This window comes from Monomorium pharaonis, chromosome 6, assembly GCF_013373865.1.
Source record: "Monomorium pharaonis isolate MP-MQ-018 chromosome 6, ASM1337386v2, whole genome shotgun sequence".
Lineage (NCBI taxonomy): Eukaryota > Metazoa > Arthropoda > Insecta > Hymenoptera > Formicidae > Monomorium > Monomorium pharaonis.
In genome coordinates, this window is record NC_050472.1 from 7591343 (window position 1) to 7614631 (window position 23289).

Consider the following 23289-nt stretch of genomic DNA (forward strand, 5'->3'; position numbering starts at 1 on the left):
AATCATTGACGCACACATTCGCGCATGCGGAGTTCATGGAACGCGCCTTTTTTTTTCGCATTGTTATACATCCACCGACGGGAGTGAGAAAAGAGACAGTCGCGCATACATTGTTAAAGAATTCGTGCACGTGCGTGGGCGTGTCGCGTATGCGTGAACAGCTTGGAATTCAAATCGGGCGCAGGAAAGAACTACGTTCGTCAGGCACGGTACGACGTTCGGAAACTCGGAAACACGATCGTTAAAGGCAATGAGAGACATATGGAAAGTGAATTTCACGAAGACGAGAGGAAAGGATGCCCATCTCTCTATACGGAATGCATTAGCTTCTAGTATGTGTGCGATGTGAAAGGGAGAGAAAAGAGAGAATTAAATAAAAACGTTTTTATTGCAGACTCATAATGTTACAATTGCTAATGTACGCGTATTTACCCTCTGCTATTTTGCTTTCATGTAACTCTTTATTTTATTATCTTACCTTTTAGACAATAAAAAAATGTCACACACATACACACAGATATGATGCACAAATGACAATCATTCAGCGGTAAAATGGCGATAATTATAATTTAAAAAAAGTATATGTACAATTTCGTTATTTAGTTTTCCAGATTCTGTCTCGCGCGAACGGTTGCAGCAATGATTGCCAATAATTACTCAGCAAGTTTGTTACGAAAGCCATTTGCACGTGATATCGACGACATCATTGACACCCACGACGTCCGTTACCTTTTCCGTTGGCACGCGAACCTAGAATTATGTGATCATGCCGTTGCAAGTACTGGTTTGTGCAACGGCATAATCGCATAATTTCAGATTCGGGCTCCATCAGTTGAATAACAGCCGCGTTTTCTAAACTTGCTCGATGCTGTAAAGTACGATGAAGTGTTCAATGCCAGTTTGCATTACAACAGTTAATTTTGTAGCGGTAAATTTACGTCACACTCTGCGCTATCAAAGTTAATATCATATAAAACGAAGAGTCTTCGTTTAGCTATTACGTGGACTGGTCGTGGCTCGCGTTGGTGCCATAAAGATATTCCTCTTATAAGATGTTAACGCTATTTATTGTAAGCCATACTGTAAATCTATGTTGTATAAACGAAGAATAAAATGTAACAAGTATATCGCTAGGAAATTCAATAATGCTCACAGGTGATATTTGTAACGTGCAGACTTCGTGAATAATGGGACCCTTCTTCTGCCCGAGTGTGTGTGTGTGTGTGTGTGTGTGTGTGTGCGCGCGCGCGCGCGTATGTATTATTGCAATAGTAATAGTAACGGGAGTATCGAAATCGAATCGAGCTTAACAGGGCACAGTGGAGCGTGAGTCCGTTAAGTAAACCGTGATAAAGCGATCGGCGATAATGCACTCTGCGAATACTGCTTGAAGCGTTATATGCACCAGCGTATGTCCCATTCGACTCCCTGCGATCTTCCGAGATTGTTTCAATCTCGGGATGCTGTAACTTTTTACATGTACAGTCTTCGAAATCTTAGATATTGATAGGAAGACACCGAGTGCGTACGGAAAAATCACGATTTACGTATTACTCTAAAAAATTACACTTACGCTTAATTACGCGCTACATTCGTCTGACGATCTAATTAGAGAGTACTACATTAGTAAAAAGTATTTTTATGATTTTTTTCGTATTATAAAACTCACTTAGATTAAAAAGGTTAAGAGCGCGAAGATATAGCGGAAGAAAGAAGCTCACGTATTTCAGTATAATGGATTGAACCATTGATTCTCGACGAGACTTTTCACATACTTATCATTATAATTATTATGATAATCATACACACTACAATTTAGCTAAATAATTCAGCATAATTCAGCACAGTTGTATCCTATTAAATGGCATCAAAGAATTTATACATGTTATATAAAAATTGCGTTACCTTCGGTAATACACATAATTAATTAGCATTAATTCTAATTACACTGTGCTAATAAATATGCTTAAAGTTTTCCTATTGTCAATGCCACTTTATATCTTTTTATTAATATTATTATGAGTTCAAAACATTTTATAAAAAATATATGTTGACATTCATCTTTGACTATAGAGGCTACTATTAATTTTAAGTTAAATCTAAATTTGTAATTGTCGTATTAACTTATTGATAAAGTGAATAATTATGCGCTTATTGGATCCGCTCTTATTAGACATTAACTTTTGATATTCTTTTTTAAATAAAAAACAGTCTCTTGTGTTTCCGCTCGAATAATCTCTAAATTTCCTAGAGTGAAACATTACTCTAAAAAAAGTGAAAATTGAACATATCTAAGTTCGAGTGATTTGTCACTTTAATTAGAGTAAAAATGCACTCTATAAGAATCTTTACTTTAATTAGAGTGACAAATCACTCGAACTTAGATATGTTCGATTTTCACTCTTTTAGAGTAATGTTTCACTCTAGGAAATTTAGAGAGTGGTGTATCAAAAAAACAGAATAATCTCAATGAGAGCCAGAGAGTAAATAATGATAAGTAGAGCGCAGAATTCTGCGTGGTATCCTTGTTGCCGTTCCCGGATATGTCGCTGAATGTTCGTCATCAAGTGGTGAGCTCCAGGTAACGTTTATTCTCTATGGAGCCGTAGCTGTGGGAATAGCGACCGCTGTACGAAGCCCTGGACCACGCACCGGCTCTATTCGAATAACTGTTACACACAATCAGCGAATTCATGCCACCGGGCCTGTCGATCGGCACACCCTGGCCTCGTCCGTTCTGCTGCAAACTGCCACTGATTAATCGGTCATTCTCCAGCGGCGCCCTGAGATCCTCGACCACGCCGACGTCGGTGTATGGCTTGGGTGCGCGAGTGCAACTGCTTAGAAACACTGCGGCTATTACGCCCTGCAAAAAGAAAATAGGGACTTTATTTATGACTCTTTGATACGAACCCTGTTATTACGTTGAGAAGTTTAAATTCGAAATGTTCGAGCAGTTTGCAGATAACGCAATTCGATAAAGACAGAACTAGCCATTTTTTGTTGTTTTTTAGTTTTATGCTTTGAACATAATTTCAAATTCCCACAATTTTTTCTACTTTTGAAAGAAAAGATATTTAATAATTAGATTATAATGTTTTTCTTTAGGTAACCTAATTTACACTAAAATTTCATTAATTTTGAAAGATACAAATTGTGAAAGAACTTGAACGTACCACTAGCATGTGAAGTAATACGATGAACATAGAGCCATTTCTAAAACCGATATTGTCCAGCAAAATTCCCGCGATGCTGGGACCGATAAAAGCCCCAAGGGCGAAAGTACTTGTCCACAATCCGCTGATGAGACCGTAAGTTTCGAGATTATTCGGAAATCCATATGAACTTGACATAGAACATGAATAAATGACATCGTTAGGCATATTTACGGTTTATACAAAATTTATTATTGATTCTAATGTTGTAAAAGAATGTTGATTATAAAAAAAGCTTCAATATCTAAAAATTTTAATTGTGTGTGTGTGTGTGTGTGTGTTGTATGGGGATACAGATTTGAAAATAATTTTGTTAGATCATCAAAATAATTATGAAGACTTTCTAAACATATTGAACAGTGCTATAATAAGTTTTAACATTCCAGTAATTAACTTCAGCTTAATATAATTATTTTATTCGTCCAGCAAAATTATTTTTATATGTACATTTATCCATATCCATTTAAATTTTTTGATACTCCAGCAAGAGCCGTTTTTTTTTTGTGTAAGAATTCATCAATTTATAACGTAAATCGCAATCTACGGGTTGCAAAACAGATTCGCACGTTTAAAGTTATTCTTGCGACTTACACAGATGTCCGCAAGGCATCCGTAAAGCTTGCAACCAGTTGAGCAGCCATGCCTAAACCGTGGATCACAAGACCGCTGATGGGCATCCAGATTATAGTGGGCGACGGAATGAATGGTGCTGGGCCGACTAGCGAGAACCCAATCATTACGAGAAAGCAGCCGGCAACGGTCGCTACCTGAAGAGTATCATATATTTTTTTATGCCGATATACATTTATGTGATGTATTTTAAATTTAATAAAATGTTAACCTTGAAATGGTTACTTCAAATGGTTAACCTGAGAGTACTCGCGAAATTATATAATTATGACTTAATTTATAAGAATGTAATTTAATTTAAAATTAAAATTCTATGATAATTCTCTATTTTTGTGTTTATATTATGGAATTACCTTTGGATGCCAGTAATTGTCGCAAAGCCATCCCCATGCGGGAGCAGTTGCCGCGTAAGTGCCGCCGTTAATGACAAACATTAATCCTAACACGACTGGGCTTAAGCTGAACTGCCTCAGATGCGGTTCCAGTGTTGCTTGCAAAAACCCGATGCTCATGCTTGTCGCGATTATCGACATGGAGGCGACCAACACACCAGGGATTTTCACGACATTCATTACTCCTGCAACGAATAATACGAATAATAGTAATGTAAAATTAGTGGTTTCACTATCGCATGGTTTAGATATCCGTTCGAATAAACAGTACCTCCGGCGTTGTGCGTATCATTGTCACTACTGTCGTGAACGGGTAGAATAAATGCGGTGCTGACGGCTGCCACAAATAACGCTGAGCCAAGGACCGCGAATGGTGTGGTATATCCACCTATCTATATACCCATTATGTGATATTAATAGCATTCTAATATATATTACTGACATTTAGATAAAATTATCGCGTATGTAGCCAACGTATTGTTTTGCGAATACGTATAAACTGTAGATTTCTGACGTATTCGAGATGTAAAAGAGAGGAATTAAGAAAACATTATGAACGTATTACCTGATAAAGTGCACCTCCGACTGTGGGACCTACGATAAGGCCCAAGCCGAAGAAAGTTTCCAAACTGGCGAATGTCGTGGCAACATTGTTGGGAAACTCTTTCGCAATAATGGCGAAACTTGCGGTCAGAAATGCAGCGTTTCCCATTGCCTCGATAATCCTGATCAAGAAGGATAGGATAATGAAGGGATAATGACCATCGACTTTGTCCAATAAACCGAAGAATATGGCGCAGGTTCCCGTGGTCAGAATACCACCATTGAACAAAAACTTTGGACCGATTCGATTGAGCTGCGAGAAACGATAAACTTAATTAAAAACTGCGATAAATGATAATCGCTCTAAATAAATTGCTCGAAGAAAATATTGATTCCAAATTGACTAAAAAATACATCATATATCAGTTAAAATGTACGCAAAATGAGGTTTCAATAAAATCATTGCCATCATGTTATTAAAATGATATTCACATTAACATGTAATAATATATTTTGAAACATGTAATATATTTTAAACTTCAACGTTGCACACAACATTATGTGAACAAATTAATATAAACAAATTTTGACGGCGATTTAGAAATAATGTTTTCAAAATGTCTCAATGTTTCAAATAAAATTACATATTAAATAATCTTTTTGAAATTTTTATACGGTATTATTTAAAAATATTTAAAATATTAAAATACACATAAAATTAATATTTCTAAATGTCCAAATTCTTGATTATTTTCTTTATGGAAAAACAGTTGTGAAAAGATATAACATTGAAGAATAATTTATAATATTTGCTTGCAAGAGAGAGAGAGAGAGAGAGAGAGAGAGAGAGAGAGAGAGAGAGAGAGAGAGAGAGAATCATAATTGGTGAGCCTGAGGAACGGCAAGTTTCAACCTTTCGTGTTGCAATCTTCAACATTGCACAGGTTCAATCCGAACGAATTTTATGTACTTACAAGATTTACAATACCATATATATTTGCATCATTTTCTTAATTATTTTATAATATTTAATTCTCCAATGTTTTATCTACAGTGATAGCAGTGATATTTGAACGCAGATTAGATACTTAAGACATGATTGAATGAGAATGATTTACGATTGCGTACCGAAATTAAAAATAGCCTTTCAGATTATACACAGAATTTTATTACTTGGCTTTATCTACTTGATGTGACGATTTGACTTATGGTGTAAAGTTCATGTCGCGACATTGAAAATGCGTCATAAATTGCGTTAATAAATTAATTGTGTCATCACTTACGTTCTGTCCATAAAATGGGCTAATAATAAAGACCACTAGCTCGAAAATTCCGAAGACTAGCCCATATTCCGATGGTGATGCTCCTTTTTTCTCGGCCTATGAAAAAGAAAGGTTTATGCCAACATACGTTTGCATTATATATAAAGATACCCATGCCACGTGTTAATTCGTCGATATTTCGTTTGAAATATTGGCAACTTGAAGGCACAGTAAGCTACGCAACTCCGTCAATTATTGCGTCGCAGTGCAATTAATGTTTGGCGAGATAATATCCCGATAAACTTTGGAGCTTTGCTCCACACGTCGACACTACAAACCGAATTATCGAATGTCGCCGTTTGTCTTACGATAGACAGATACTAGACCATAATAGACGTTGAATATGTGTTTTATTTGTGAATACGGTTTTTTTTAGAAAATGCATTTGTTTAGATTTGAAAATGAGTTTACTAATTATCCCTTTATAATTTATGTGATAATATATTTAATTTTATGCGCAATCTATATGATCATGGAAACTTAAATACGATAGTCTTTTTTAAGAGAAAACTGTTTTATAAAAGATTTTATAAACTTTTTTTTCATAATGATAATGCATCGTCTCATTACTGAAAAAATTAGAAGAGTTAAGTATAAGACGTGGCGTTAAAAAGAAAATGGCAAAAAAGAATTAAACAGGATCCTCAGGCAATACATCATTATGCAATGCATGAAGAGAGAAACGAATTACGATATAAGAGTCTGTCGAAAGGTTTGCTTCCTAGCTCTCTTCTTAACTATCGGTTTGTAAGATAAGTACGTAATGCATTTTTAACTATAAAGTAGTAAATAAATTTGGACGTGCAATAACGCACGCATTCAATACAAACAGCTTTCTAATGGACGTCCATTTCTTTTTATGCAGAAAAAGTGTATCTATCGTATAAATATCTATCATATCTATCATATTTAATCATACATTTTTTTTAGTAATTTAATTTATTTTTGGGTGTCATCGTAAATCACTTTTTGCGATGACACGATGATAAAGAGATTCTATTAAGAAAAAAAAAAATTTAATTGAACTTTCCAGACTCTTCGACTTATCGAGAAGATTTCTTGAGCGAACGTTAACCTTTGCACTCTTGAAAGAAAGATTTGAACTCGAATAATTCGACGTCTTCGAAGGCGTGAAATGTTACGTGAAAAAAATGTAACATTTAATTAAATAAAATTTTTTTAAATTAATTATTTTACAAAATTTAACAGTTTAATAAGTTTTTAATAATTATTTAAAGTTTAACAAATATAGTAAGACATGTTTTTACATAATATTTATATATTCTATATTGTGTTATAATTTACATTTTTATTATTTCCTAAATATAATACGTAAGCGTAAATGTAATTCAATAAATAATTAATTTAATAAATTTGGAAAATAAAGAATAACATAAAAACGATCTAAAAATACTAATTGTGCTAAATTGCTAAATAATTCAAAGCGTGAGAGGATTATCTGTTTTGACATTAAATAAAATTTTCTTGCGATTAAATATTAAATATATAAATATTGGAACATTATCGCTCATACAATAATACCTTTCCTGAATTTTAAATCGTGACCAACACATTTTTCTGTATTTTCAAATCCAACAGAGATAAATTTTCGAACGTCGCTAGTTTATTTTGTAACATTCACTAATTTTAATTTGCGTGCTGAAATTACACGACCGGTGTATACTAGTTTTTCACATTTGTATCACCATCAATATGACCGTATATAAATAAAATATTGTTACATTATTACTAATTTAGTATATTAAATCAAAGATATATCTGTTACGGTAAAAAATTTTAATTTATGAACATTTTATTCAAGGAATATTACTTAAGTGTATGACTTATTGCATACACTTATACATTATACAAGATCAGCGGGACAATAATGTGACTACAGTTTTGTAAATATTTCAACGTTTAAAATTTGTATCCAGTCGACGACAACTTATATGAAAATCTGTTTTTAACTCACAGTTTACGAAGTGGACTGTTTATATTTAAGTGGCACCATAAGTCGATCATTATCGTCTTGTTATGACTATGAGTCGCACGTATTTCAAACATCGCTATCACTTGAAATTGCGAGAGAACCTTGACGATCGACAGATTTTTCGGATGGCGTTTAAACGCGTGAAAATTAAACAAGCAAGATTATCACCAGCTTTTGTACTCCTCACGAATGCTTTTTTTTTTTTTTTAAATAGAAATCCATGATTTTTACCTCTTGAGGGTAGAACGGCGCTTGCAGGGAGACGCAGATGGCATTTGCGAAATCGGCGATGCTTATCACAATCAGCGTGAGCCATTGTCGCTTGGTGAACTTAGCCATAACTTCGCTGATCTAGTTTCGCACACCTCTACGCTTTCGCACCCGTGAAACTCGAAATTTCGGGTGCCGCGACGCGAGACCGTGATGCACTGACCGGATCTGCGACTTTGATCGGCGAAGAAGATCTAAATCGGCGAAGGGAAGAGAAATTTCGGACTTACATCAGGAGCAAGACGGCACGGCCCCGAGTCGATCAATAGACTACTTACTTGTCACTACTCTTATGGTAAATAATACATATTTAGTTCGCGATATTTATACACAGTATCGCGTTTTGTCTTCGTCCCGTCTCGTTCGATCCGTCGCGCGCGCGCACGTGTTTACTACGTGCGTGGCCGAGCGTCGTTGCCGCACTACGCGCTCGCTTTTAAGGATCGCTTTGCAAGAATCGGGAGAAGAGGGTCGGAGGTCGAATGATATGTCCTACCACGGTTCTAATTTCATTATCGGCCAACGCGCCGGCCGCCGCCGAGCGTTTCGCGAGCGTTGTTACAGGGCGTGAATCCACGAGTGACCTACGCGCAGCGGATCGGAGCCGATTTTACTCCGTTTGAACCACCCCATTTGTCTGAGCTACTTTCTACAATCTCTTACGCTTTTATAGTCCTGATATTAATCCTGATTCTTAAACATAATGACATTTGAGAAACTACGTTTTTTCACTTAAACTTGCGGTTTTCAATTCGATAATATAAAATAATTTTGAGCATTTAAATCATTAAACGAAGAAATTTTTATGATTTCTGAAGTTGTAGTATTTTTGGAAAGACTGAATGATTTTGTAAGGTTAAGTTAAAGCTAAATTATCCAATACACAACCCTTCGAAAATGGAGAATACCGAAAGAAGAATACCGAAATTTAAAAAATTTAACAATGTCCTCAAATGTCATAGTTTTATAATAATAAGACTTTTTTATATTTTTTTATATAAATAATATAGTGAATTACTTATACAATATTTGCATAATTTCACAAAATTTCAAAAAATTCTAATAATATTGTGATCATTAGGAATTGTGAAAATCTAAGTTATTTAACTATTCTTTTAGCAATTTAACTATAAAATGTGTCGAAAAATATATAGTTATAATATCATAAATTCTTAAATAAAAATAAATAATAAAATTTATCTGTATCTACTATCTTCAATGTACAAAACCATAATAACAATATTATATAATTTCATAGAGAATGTACAAGTATGACGAATGAATTTTCATGATGTGATACCATTTCGGCAACTTTCCTTTAACTTCAATATAAATATTTTTAAGTATTTAACAATTAATGGTACATATAATTAATAATAGTATAATTAGTATAGTATAATAAAAATGTAACAGAAGAATAGAAGTATTTAAAAGTTAGAATTTTGAAAAATTTTTATTACCAATTGTATTGATTTTATTCTATAATACAATAATAATAATTTGTGATATTTTTTATTTTTTGGAACACTTTTTCCTTAGAAATAAAAATGTTGCTATTATTACGATTAACTTTTTATTTATTTCGAGGTAGACATATTTCTTTATTTCGTTGGAAAGTAGTTCAAATATATGACAATTATTCATACTTACTTAACTAAATATAATCATTCAATACAGTTTAAAAATTATATTTTTATGTTATATGTTTGCAATAATACACTTTATAATATAATAAATCGCAAGGCAATAATCTAATAATGAAAACATTGAACACTTAACATAATTATAATATGTTTGTAAATCACATATTATTTTGTCAGTTAACGATGAAATTTAACAATTCAAATTTAACAAATTTAAAAACATGAAGTTAGGAAACGTTTACATTGTCGACCTAAATTCGATACTTTTAAATCAGTTTAAATGTAAAAAAAATTGTAAAAATTTTTTACTTTAGCATACTAAATATACATTTTTTTCCGAGTCTTTATCATGCATGGATCGTTTGTGTTTGTTAATTCTTATAACTTTTACAAGTATAAAGAGTTATTAAGCACAACTTTTACATATACTTCAACATCTCTACAAAGTATTTTAAAGTTGCATATTTATAAACAATTACATACGCGTTATAACTAATTATAACTGACAATATACTTAAAAAGAAAGAAATATGCAGACATTAACGTCCAAAGGTGCGTATTAAATCCCAAGTAGCATAGTAATGTCAAAAGACAACATAATGACGTAAATTTTTAGTCTATGATGTCGGTGACTAATAATGAACGTTTATAAACAACATTTTCTATACTAGTTAAAAATATTATTTTGAAATCGTCTTAAAGTAGTTTTTTTTAAATAATTGTAGTTTTTTCGAAAAATTATGCATGCATTTTTTAAAAATAAATGTTGCTTATAAGACTTAATTTAGAACACTTAATTGGTCACTTAAAAAATTACCGTCATTATGATGTCATTTTGTTACTTAGAATATTAACTTAAAATATGTGTGAATTACGTTTCAAAAAATCGGTTTTGTTATTTGAATAATAGTTTATGTGTGTATATGTATAATTAATGTATGTAGATATCTCTTATGAATTATAAACTTAACAAAATATGACTTATGCAATATATCTATTATTATAGTAGGAATTATTCTTAGAGTGGATTATCATAAAATAAATCAAATTCAATACGTACTTAAAAATCTGAGTCAAGTTCAATAATCGAATTTTATTTTCTAAAATTTACAATAGTTATATGAAATAATATTTCACACATTGTACTTGCGAAGTAATCAATATCGACTAGTTACTTTTGAATTTTCGAATGAGTATTTGCAAGGATTTGAAATGTACTTATAAGTAATTTCTATCATAAACGATTGAATTTTTTACAATTAATACTCGAACTCTAAGAATAAAATTGAAAGTTTCTACTAAAGTACTTAGAAAGAATTCGAATATATTTGTTCCAGATTCGAGTCCACTTGAAAACAACATTTTTTGTTTTTCATAATACTCATAGAAGGTTCGAACTTATTTCGTTCAGGTTCAAATCTGTTTAAAAGTATACTTTTTTTTCGAAGTAATCATAGAGAATTTGAAATGACGCAAACAAATTTGAACCTTACTTACTTGTAAAATTTATCTATTCCATCACTAATTTTGCGATACTTTTTCGCAGTCATGAAATGCATGCTTGTTTTGTGAAGTATAATGCAGTCATGGACAACACGTATGAACTTTATATGAAAATTGGGAACTATTACGCATCGGGTAACCAAACTTTCAAAGGCATTCTGTTCAAAACTTTGTTCAAGAAGTCCTTGAAATACTTAGCGATACTTGCGCTTGCCGCCGGTCTCATTTCTTCAATTATCTCTTTGATGTTCTGATTCAGGAATTGATTCATCGCCTGGCCGATCACGTTGTTGCCGTTCAGATGATCATTTATGCGAAATCTGGCTCGACCGAGAGAGAAGTCGATTAGCAATCGAGAGACCTTCATGTACCGAACACCGTCCCTTACTTCTTCGACACCTTGCATGCGAGCAATTGCTTTTACGTCGCCTAAAATATTGAGGTATAATTGAGGTACAAATATGCAAATCAAAAAGCTGATATGTTCATATAAGTTATAAAATTAACGTTTTGTTTTACTGCACGGAAACTCTTACCGAACAATGCCCAGAAATCGCCTTTACTTTGTATGGGGAAGAGAAGTACGTTCCCATTGATGTCATAGCTACCATGAATATCGATCTTCGGCAAAGACATATGTAAGTCGAACCTATACGATGATAAGTTTATTCGCACTTTGTTGACGCTGTAGTTTCCTGGCCCTATTGTAGTGATGTTAGTGAAAATTGCTCTAACACGCACTGGACCTTGACCATTTTCCATTTTCAGTTCGGGAATCACCAATGGCTCTATTGGAGGCACATCCAATTCCGGGATACCTTAGTAAGAATTAAGTTACAATTAGAAATGATTTCTAACTAATAATAATTGCCAATCCTTGGAAACAGCTTTCTCGGACTTGATAATAAAATATACCCAAATTGTCACAGTTTACTGCAATTTACACATGGAAAGAAAAGTTTTGTTAAAATTATCTAAAAATTTGGGATACAAATCTAAAAATAATTTAGTTAGGCCATTAAAATAATTATGTTAAAATCTCAAACTGATTGTTGAAATGTTAAAACTTATCGCAGTTTGATGATCTAACAAAATTTTTTTCAAATTTTATCAAAATTATTCTTTTTATGGCGTTAAACTTCTTGTGTTTTGTTTCAATGTTGAATTAAAATATTAAAAAAAAAGAAAAATATAAACAGTTTTGAAAAATTATAAAATAATTTAGTATTATTATTGAACATATAAAATAATTTAATATTATTATAACATACTTATTATATATATGTACACACACACACACACACACACACACACACACACACACACACACACACACACACACACACACACACACACACACACACAGTTTAAAATATATAATTTACACTAAAATTTGGAAATTTAGTAGGTTTAAACTTCTATTTCAGGTTCTAATTGAACCTATCAAATTTCTAATTAATTCAACAAGACTCTTTTTTCAGTGTAAAAAAGGGATCGTTAAAATTTCATTAATTTTACTTACTTGAGTTATTTTTGTACAAGGAAATTGTGAAGACACAACACCACATTTTATTTGTTTTCATATTGTTTATTTGTTTATTTATATACGGTGAATTCTGATAACCCATTTAAATCAAACAATAATTCTTCTCTTTCAATATTATGTTTTACAAAGTGTTTTTTATATATGTACAAAATATGTTATAATTGCTTTATTTTGTTTGTGTTTATGTTTTAAAAAAACTTTATTACTATTTAATTTATATAAGGTTAGAAAGTAACTTATTGTAACAAGGTTACAGTTAGAAATATTCTTTTTTAATAACTGTAATTTAATTTTATTTTTTCATATTTTACTATGATTGTGTGTGTGTGTGTGTGTGTGTGTGTGTGATTTGACTTAATTTATACATTACACATTTTTTAAATAACTAGTAGTTACTCATATATTGTATATAGTTATTTTATATTTCAAGTTTATTCGTTAACATATAACCTAACTTTCAGCATAAATTATCTTTAAAAATAACTGACACACACACACACACACACACACACACACATATGTATAAATATTAAAGATACAACTTTTTAAATCTTTAGAACAAATTTTGAATTAATTTATGATAATTTTATGTAAAATTTTAATTTTTTAGCTAAAAAATATCGATCCCATAATTTCAATAATATATTTTAAGTACATATAAATCAAAAGTACATATTTTACACACATATAAATTTATTATTTCCATAAATTATTATTTCTATTAATATATTTAATATATTTAAATATATTTTGATTCTAAGTTTTTAAAATAATTGTTATTTATTGTAATATGTATAAAATCATGCAGCATGTAATATATATAACAGCATCAACATTTTTTGAAGATGTTTCTCAGAAATGTTTCAAAACTATAAAACAACACATTTCAGAAAATTGTCAAACATTTCGAAAAATTATAATTCTCTCAGAAATATTTAGAAGTACAATTTTGAAAGTTTATCTTCCAGGAATTTTTTTATTAGAATATGGACAAGAAATTTTATAAGGTTGCGTCTTTAAGTCTATTTTGTATGGTTTTCATTTACGACAAAATATAAACTCACTGCGTAATAACGATTCTGCGTAATAACGAGTCTGCGTAATAGCGGTATTGCTCGCAGGTTTCCAAAATCATTTCACGCAAAAGTTTTTGCAACACTATGTTTTTAAACTTACTAAATGTAATAGATTTTAGAAATACATTTGTTGCTACATTTTATATCTCTTTAGACTTGTTGCACATAAAATGTGAAAAGTTGAAAGTTTTGAAATCTTTTTGCAAGAATCGATGTTGTACGAGAGTAGTTTACTAAGTGTTTAATATAATAAGTAAAATGCTGCAGTAATGTTGAAATTACAAGATTTTTTTATTTAAAATAATAATACATAAACATTACAAAAAATTAACATAAAAAGTAACTAAAACACAAGTAATAAAAGAAAAATAACTCGTTACTTTTTAAATAATTATAACTTTAGCTTGTTACTTTTTAGAAATAAGAGTCATTCCACATATTTTTTGTAAGATATAATAGTAAGGTTATGACACGTTGGATTTGATAACTGTAACTGTAGCTAGCTGATTCGAGTATGCGTTTAGTCGAAATCTTATTGTTACGTTTTATGGAAAATATGTGGAATGGCACTAACTTGTAATAGTATCTAGATGCTTTTTAAAATAGAACTTGTAACTTTAAAATAGAAATTGTAATTAGTCACTTCTATACAGTAACTTTCTCAATCTTAATTCTGAAATGCAAATGTTTATTATATATTCAAACATTATAAATAAATTTTAAAAATTAGTAAGATATCAAATCTATTAAATTTATTAAATTAAAATCAATCTTTATGTGTGCACCATTGCAAAATACAAAAATCCCTAACGCCATCTGTTTATTAGAATTTTTTGACGACACATTAGAGAACTTTTTTTTAAATGTAAAGAATATCTTGAGTCGGAAAAGATTGTTTAAAAATAATAAAAGTATGCAGGTTAGTAGAGAAAGTAACAGCAACAAGATTTTATCCAACTCGATTATTTGTCATGAAATTAAAGATAACAGTTTTCTTAAATACTTTGTGTGAACATTAGACATTTATATAAATTTAAAAAGAATAATAGTACCTTTTCTTCTTAAGTCGTATATTACGTATATTATTACACTAAGTAGAATGAATTAAGAGACGTGGTAACGTCGCTAATTACATAAAAATTATGACTTACGTCGTGATTCACGTTATTGTCCATCGTCGAGTACTATTTTTTTTATCCGGAATTCTTATGTCAGTCATACTTTGATTCAAACATTTCAACAGTTAATAAAAATTTTACCAACATTTTTGTTATATAATATTGACATAAGTTTTTAAAATTAATTTAATATTAATAAATTTAATTTTGAGATATCAGGATGTAAATTGTTAAAAATTTTGAAAAGATTTTTTGAATTATACGCGTTTATATAAATAAAAGTCATATGCACAGTTAAAAAGTATATAAATACTTTTACATATTTTAATTAATAAATTTTCTTACCGTATTAAATAGCTGTAATGGATACAACAAATTTATGTAATTTTATGTAATATAATTTTATCACTGTGTTAAATAGCTATGACATATAAAATATATTTACATAACTTAATGTAATCTAAGTTTATAAAAATTATTATTACTATTATCATCTAAGCTTAAAATTTGTGTGGATTAAATCTTAAAATTTGATTACAAATTAATAATTTATTTTTTAAATTAATTATTTTTAATAGTTTTTGTTTTCACACAATTAATATTTTAAATAATTGTTAACAGTTTTTAATTTTTTCGCTTTTATTTATTGCCTTTATAAAAATGTAATATTGGACAGTATTAAGTTGATCAATAATTATTACTTATTTTGAGTATTAAAACTAAGTGCAGTAATTTTGATACTTATAATAAGTATTAATTACTGGCAATTTAATACTGTTTAGTATTACATTTTTATAAGAGTATGTACAAACTTTAATATTTTTTAAGTATCTCTTTCTTTCTGTAAATTTTTTTGATCTGGTCTTTTTTAGGAAGCTATTTTTAAAAAGCATTTATATCAATTTTTGTTTGTCTATTAATTTGGATAATTTTCTGCTTTTTTAAAATTAATCGCTGTAGAATTGAGCCAATATTTCGCAACATTGTGCGTGTAATTATGCCGCAATGTTTCTCTACGAAAACCTGAGTTTCGACTTTACCTGTTACATAAAGTATTATTGTAAGTCTAAATCAGTTGTACAAATTTTCGCGATATTTACGAAGCAAGCGAGCGGGGGGAAAGTTTATGGTATGCTCTTACGACATGAGAATATATTTTATATAACGCTAGTAACATTTTATTATTTGCGAAGTATTTTATTAATTTGTTTTTGTATTAATTAATATTGTATAAATTTGGTACAAAAGAATCTTAAACTGAAAATTAAATTAAATTTATTATAAATTCAAATAAAATTTTCTTAATATCATTGTTTGTTAATTTCTTTTTGTGTCAATTATTTTCAAATTATTTAAGCATTTTACGACACGTCAAATGTTGTATGACACGTCAAAATGTTCAGCAACAAATTGTATGATCGTAACTTTAAACAAGATATCAATAGAGAAGCTAATATTAATAAAGAAATAGAAATAAATTCTGCAATAAACAACATTAAACTTGCTTTTATAAAAAAATGTCAATTTTAAAAAAATTTAGAAATCTAGAAAATTTAGTTTTTTTATTCCCATATATACTTTATTTTTTGTTTTTAAATTAAAAATTGTAAAAATTATACTGTATAGAGAATAAAATAAATATTTCAAAAATTTCTTTATAATACACAATTTTTAAATATTGTAATTATAAATCTTATAAGTATCCGAGTGATGCGATTATGTTATTTGTCATGTTTTCTTTAATTCTTAACGTGCATTTCGCTAATTTAATGAATCGCTTTACTCACCTTTCACTAAATACGGCTGAATATGGGCGAGCGAGCTAAGAAAGCACGACTCGATCTTTGGGTCTTTTCTGCTGCACGGAAGTACATATTCGGCTGTAAAGAAAAAGAAAACTCGACTGTAGGCGACCAAATATTATGTAAGTGACATTATGCAATTAATAATAGGCTAATACTAATAATGATAGCATGTATCACGAAGTTGAGCAATGAACTAATGGCGAGATTTTAGTCAGGCAATGCACGTATTTGACAGTACCCATTAATCCTTCGTAAGTGTCTTCTCTAAACACTGAGCACGTAATATACCTCTCGGATTTAAATATATACATATGCGGATGCTAGAATGTTTTATCTAAATTGCTAATTTATATGTACTTAATGTTTTACGATCTGTACTATGTAAAGAGATACAATTTTAAATCTCTGGAATTTTCTGTGACTTGGCTTTTCTTGACTCATGAAAGAGTTACTTGGATGCATTTTTTAAAACACGGAATGAATGAACAATTTCTGAAACATTGAAACTTCCTATAATTACATTATTTATTAATTATTATTCTTGTTTTCTGTGATTTTAAATATTATGTAATAATTGTGTTGAAGTATAAGTGTAAAATATTGATAGTGTATAAGATTATTAAACATTAAAAAAATTACTCATCTGCTATATGGTTATGTGAAAAATTATAGTTTATAAAGTAACTCGGTGTTACTGTCTATCTATTTTAATTTCTTGAATAATTTATTAACTTGATCAGTGATCAATTTCCTCTGCGTTTAATTAATTATGTAATATAATTTTGAATTAATTACATAAAATAAATACGTGTAAGTAATGTATACTTCTAGGAGTTTTTAATTTTTCGGATTGTGTATTCAAAGAAGCTATTAAGATTTTTGTACGCAGTTGCAGTATAATGTAAATGTTCAAAGTATAATATTACTTTGTTAATATCTTTAATGAGCAGAATTATTAATGTTATTACATTCTATAATAATTTAAAAATTTATTATTAAAATGCAATTGTGTTAAATGCAATTAGCTCAAGTGATTTAATTAAAGTTTTTTCATATAATATTGTGACTTTTTCATGAATAACAAGATAGTTTTTGTTAAACATAAATAAGTAGTTTTCCATTCTTGATGTAAATAAATTGCTCTAGTAAGGTTTTTCTGCTTTTTAAAATAGTTTTTTTATTGAATTTTATTTTCAAGGACATTGTATACTAATGCTATTGATTGATGCTATTATTAGAAATTTAAATAAAACAAAATGAAAAAAAGTAATTTATTGCGTGCGAGAATGATAATATTAAATACGGTAACCTTTACGTAACTTGACGTAAACGTAATTAAAATCTGTGCTAAAGAGCAGAAATGTTTTAGTCTCTTTGGATTGTTATTACATCTGGTATAGGAATCTGGACCACTTGACGCTTCACTGGTATGGCTATTACGTCGCCACTTTCACTTGGGACATCAATTGACTCGACCGAGAACGAACGCGTGCAAAATGAAAGACAAAGGAAGAAAAAGTGTGCGGGCTTTAAATGCTTATAAAAATACAAATTCTGTGGAAATTAAAAAAAAAATAATGAAAAAAGAAAAAAAAAACTTATTCTTGAATTATTATTTTGGAGGCATTATATTGTTGACACATTTCTATTTTTAATTTGCTAGAAAATAGAAAAAAAAGAAGACTGTATTTGCCACTATATTTGCTTTATCACTTTTGTTGTAAAATTGCTGTCAAAGCACGAAAGTTATTGAAGTCGATTTGGGACACGTAGGCAGGGTCGGCAACTTGGCAAAATTTCAAGTGCGGAGTTTTTGTTATCGGTTAGGTTAGGTTAGATCAAGAGAGGGAAGGGGTATCCACAAAAACTGTAACAAATTTTTATAAAATGGGGCCTTTAATTTGTTGAGAAATAAAATTCCTTGATTTATCAAACCAACGAAAGACATATAGTGTTAGTGCAAGACAAGTTCAAAACAAATCTAAAGAGATTTGATTATAGTATTTTTGGCTACCCCGACCATGTAATGTTACATGGCGGTAGCTCTCGTCATAGTTCATAAATAATTTTGGAACAAATATGGTTAAATTCCGAGTGTGGAATTTCCACACTCCATATATAAGTTGCTGGCGATGTACATACGTAGGAAGAATACTATGACTGATAAAGTGTACTAAAATTTATTTCGAAAATAATTCGAGTAGGTGACGACATTGAATCCGACGCTAAACCACTCTTTGGACGGTTTCAGAAAGTGGAAGGCACTGAATTACAGATAAATTAGCGCTCGAGCAATTATCTGCAAATGTTTACAAAGGAGAAAGACAGGTGCCAATCACATATATTTCTTTAAGCGCAATTTGGGCTCTCTCGTTCCAAAAGAAGTGAAGAAGAGAAAAGATTTGATTTAGCTTCTGCATACACACATCCTTACCTCATGAAATTTAATTTGCGAATGTAACATGTCTACCTCGAAGAAATGTCGTCACTCGAGTGCAACGTAAGGTATACAGAGTGGAGAATCGACGGTGCTTTGCGTACATCGTTGTAATACCGACTTTAACCCGGTACTTTCTCCGGACGATTGCCGCCGATTCTCGACACCGAGAATTACGCAATCTCTGACATAACCTTCGCCACGCCGCCGAGAAACGTTACGCCATATTCCGAGACATATCGGTGAAGACCTCCGTGGTCGGTGTCACATCATACACGAGAAATATTTTGTTAGATGAGCTATCATTATTGTTAGAAACGTTAGATAAAAAATTAACATTTCTACTAGGCAATTAAATTAAGTACTGTGAGTGAAACAAATTGGTCAGAATTAGTACAAAAGATCGCGGCACGATATCAATGATTTCTTTGTATTATATAAATGTTTTAACAAGATTCTATATTTTCGGTTTTTAATATTAAGGTTATGTCGTAGTCTATTCATATTTTTTAACTTTCATGCAATATTTTTAATTTATGAAAAAATTCTGATTTGATATTTTCAAAAATATAAGTACCCGGTAAACATTTTTTTATATAAAAACTTATATATGTACATAATTATATATAAAATATATTAAAATATGTTTATATTAGTATCTTTTTTTATTAAATTTTTGTTTAAGTATAAAAAAGTAATAGTCATTAAAAAGACAAAAGCTATTAAAAAAAATAATTTTTACAAAGCAAAAGTTATTTTTTTAATTACTTTTTGTCTTTTCAGTATAATTACTATTTTTTTATACTAAAAAAAAATAAAAAAATTGCTTATGTATAATTATATATATTTAACTTAACTTTTTATAAAAAAAGTAATGCAAAAATTATTTTTTAAATTAAGATTTGTTTTTTTAGTATAACTATCATTTTTTAAACCAAACAGAAATTTTACAAAAATAAAATTAATATGAAGATGTATGAACATACTTTGTATATAATTATATATATTTATATGACTATATATATAAATATTTTACCAGATATGATTAAATTTTTGCTTTATTTAGATGTAAAAATAAATATTTTAATTTAACATACTTTACACTAATGATAACTCGAAGAAGATTTAAAACGTATGAAAATTTAATGTATATTTTTAATCAAAATTTAATATATTTTTAATACTAATCCTTTTTAATACTAAAAAGGATTAGAACTTGCGTCCCATTAATTCCCTGCGTCTTATTTGTTCAATTTTTATTTCAATTTAAAAACTGTAAGTTTATATTTATTTTGTATTGTTTCTATCTTGTTAATTGCAAAAAAAAAATGAAATATATTAATGTAATAACAAGACTATTTTAATAATTTTACTATTAAAATTATTTTGTGTATATTAATTATAATTAAAAATATAGATACATGGAGAGAATCTTCTCTTAAAAGTTACCCTGAAAATCGTGATAATTGTGAGACAACATAAACCTTGAAAAATTTTATTGAAGAATACTATACTTTTAACAAAATTTACTAAAATTTTAATAAAATTTGGCAGAATTTTAGTTAATTTTACTATACTTCTAAAAAAATTTACTAACACTTTGTTAAATTTTATTAAAATTATAGTAAATTTTGTTAAAAGTATAGTAAAATTCTTCAAGGTTTACGTTGTCTCACAATTACCACGATTTTCAGGGTCATTTTTAAGAGAAAATTCTCTCCGTGTATATATTATTTTGCATTATTTTTTATAATTGCTCAGTATAATTATTATTTAATTCTAGATTGTTATAGAGAAAACTGTAAAATGAACGGTAGATATATGCACAATACATACATATAGTATATACATACTTAAAAGTTACAAAACCTAATAAATTAAAAAAATTGATTTGTATATATGTCAATGGAATAATTAAAACTTATAAATCATTTTTGATAATATAAAAACGATTTAAAAAAACTGATTATTGTATTGTAAAAAAAAAAAAGAGCAAAGAAATTAATAATGTGATTCGGGAAAGTTAAATTATAGCTTCGATCTAATTTTGAAAATGTCGCGGAAAAATTCACGTGATTGATAGCTGGTAGTCACAATAGCGGCAAGTGCAGGTGCAATCAAGACAACGGCTTCCGTCACGTAATCATACGGTACGTCCATTGTTTGTATTTCTTCGGATTACGACGAAAGAGAAAGGCAAGATATGCTCGAGATGTTCGGTGGAAAATGTAAATGAAAATGCGAGGTACTATTACACTCGCGTAATCTTATTTCCTATTATTCTTTACATGCACTCGTAATCAACATGATCATGCTCTCTTTCTCTCTCTCTCTTTCTTTTCTTCTTCTTATAAGTAAAATGAATGGTAATATAAAACAAATGCATATTTCGATTAACATATAAATGTGTTTTAACATATCTTCGAATTGTTAATAGCAAAAATTACCAAATAAAATAGTAATGAAATCCTTTTCTCCGGAAATGCATGAAAGAATATTATTCTTTCCGCTATTTTTTACTTTTAGATTCTAATTATATTTATTAAATAATTGTATAGTATTATGAAACAATAAATTTTGATATAAATAAATTTAAATAAATAAGTAAAAGTTATAAATAATAATAAAAACAGAATCAATAAACAATATCAAACATAGAAATGTGTTTTTGTAGATTGTGAAAGTACATATAAAAGTTATTAATAAGCACTAACGTCCGCTATGGACTAATATATTAACCGTGCTCACTTTTACGTTTGTCATAATAGTAGTGAAAATGCAAATATAAATTATAATTTGAACAAATTCTTGTATTGTGTATGAGATTAGTATTTTTAAATTCCGCTTTTAAAATTTGAATGAAAACAATCGTTTGTATGCAGCTTACGTTGCGATGTCAGGGACCTAATGAATATTACCACCGAGGAGTCTATGACTAACAATGCGCACGCAGCATAGTAATCAGTGTCAATTCAGCGTCCTAGGTTTTAATAACTGCGTAAAGAGCAATTTAGTATCAATGATGTGACAATTGATTGAGGACATAAATTAGGAAAAAGTTAATTTATGATGATCTTACGAGTGGGAAAATCGGGCTCATTAGGCCCGCTGTTGATTTCCGTAATGTTTTGATCTTCGCACGATACAAAGACGACCCAGAACCAGAAACCCAGAAGTAAAGTGGAAGCCACCCTGACGAAGGCCATCCTGTCCTTCTCGAGAAACACGACACTCACTTTTCCGTTCTTACGTCTGTAAAAATTTCAGCAGATTATAGCATCACCCAGTACAATTGATTATTCTTTGCAAGCGGTGCTTACAAAAAAAGACTTTTTAACTTGAACACTAGCAACACTTCGAAAGTCGCATAGGAAATGATCGCGATGTCGATTAATGCGCGAAAGAGACGGATGTGGCAGAACTAAAAAAAAAAGAAAGAAAGAAGCGAATAAGAATTGAAGACTCTTGCCAACGAGTTGTACTGCTACTTTGTAATAAACTAAGGACGGGACCCCTTCATATCCTGTCTTATATGCGCGATAGTTCCCCTACTCTGAAAGTGCCACTACTGCCTGCCGACTTTAAAGAACCAGGCGTTCGTGATCATCTCTTTCCACATCAGCTGTGGTAACGCGCCCTGATGTTCCGACCAAACTGATGTTCTATGACCGGTTGTACGCAAAATTTGCATATAGTTGCGACAAACGCAACAATCGTGATTGGATATTGTTGTTCAAGTTTCGCGTTTACGATTGAAAAATTCTCTAGGAAAATATGTGCCATGGATCTTCATGAC

The 23289-nt window shown here is 30.0% G+C and overlaps 2 protein-coding genes across 4 annotated transcripts; both read right to left on the bottom strand.

The window, feature by feature from the left end:
• Positions 1 to 369: 369 nt before the first annotated feature.
• On the bottom strand, positions 370 to 9488 carry LOC105839966 (MFS-type transporter SLC18B1). Of its 2 annotated transcripts, XM_012686638.3 has the most exons (9): positions 8644 to 9488; positions 8327 to 8559; positions 6064 to 6159; positions 4803 to 5093; positions 4509 to 4629; positions 4199 to 4422; positions 3807 to 3982; positions 3177 to 3345; positions 370 to 2866 (listed from the first exon to the last, which is right to left on the bottom strand). In XM_012686638.3, the coding sequence occupies exons 2-9, from the start codon at positions 8432 to 8434 to the stop codon at positions 2564 to 2566; spliced, it is 1488 nt and encodes a 495-aa protein (XP_012542092.1). In that variant the 5' UTR covers positions 8435 to 8559; positions 8644 to 9488; the 3' UTR covers positions 370 to 2563. The 2 variants fall into 2 exon arrangements, with proteins under 2 accessions (XP_012542092.1, XP_012542091.1); XM_012686637.3 differs by having other exon boundaries at positions 8327 to 9488.
• A 433-nt stretch (positions 9489 to 9921) lies between these two features.
• On the bottom strand, positions 9922 to 23001 carry LOC105839969 (circadian clock-controlled protein daywake). 2 transcript variants are annotated; one of them, XM_036288314.1, is made up of 5 exons: positions 22814 to 23001; positions 22573 to 22745; positions 17039 to 17131; positions 12048 to 12329; positions 9922 to 11940 (listed from the first exon to the last, which is right to left on the bottom strand). In XM_036288314.1, exons 2-5 carry the CDS (start codon positions 22697 to 22699, stop codon positions 11636 to 11638), a joined length of 807 nt encoding a protein of 268 aa, XP_036144207.1. In that variant the 5' UTR covers positions 22700 to 22745; positions 22814 to 23001; the 3' UTR covers positions 9922 to 11635. The 2 variants fall into 2 exon arrangements, with proteins under 2 accessions (XP_036144207.1, XP_036144206.1); XM_036288313.1 differs by having other exon boundaries at positions 22573 to 23001.
• Positions 23002 to 23289: the final 288 nt, after the last annotated feature.

Bases quoted from the DNA above. Each gene is read 5' to 3' on its own strand.
- LOC105839966 (XM_012686638.3), bottom strand. From the start codon at position 8,434: ATGGCTAAGTTCACCAAGCGACAATGGCTCACGCTGATTGTGATAAGC. The intron at 4,630-4,802 runs GTAATACGTTCA...ATGGGTATATAG, and splicing joins TCGGAGGTGCACTTTATCAG to ATAGGTGGATATACCACACC. The intron at 3,346-3,806 runs GTAAGTCGCAAG...TTCTATGTCAAG, and splicing joins GATGCCTTGCGGACATCTGT to TTCATATGGATTTCCGAATA.
- LOC105839969 (XM_036288314.1), bottom strand. From the start codon at position 22,699: ATGGCCTTCGTCAGGGTGGCTTCCACTTTACTTCTGGGTTTCTGGTTC. The intron at 17,132-22,572 runs GTAAGATCATCA...TTTTCTTTACAG, and splicing joins TGAGCCCGATTTTCCCACTC to CCGAATATGTACTTCCGTGC. The intron at 11,941-12,047 runs GTAAGAGTTTCC...TCAATATTTTAG, and splicing joins CGATTTCTGGGCATTGTTCG to GCGACGTAAAAGCAATTGCT.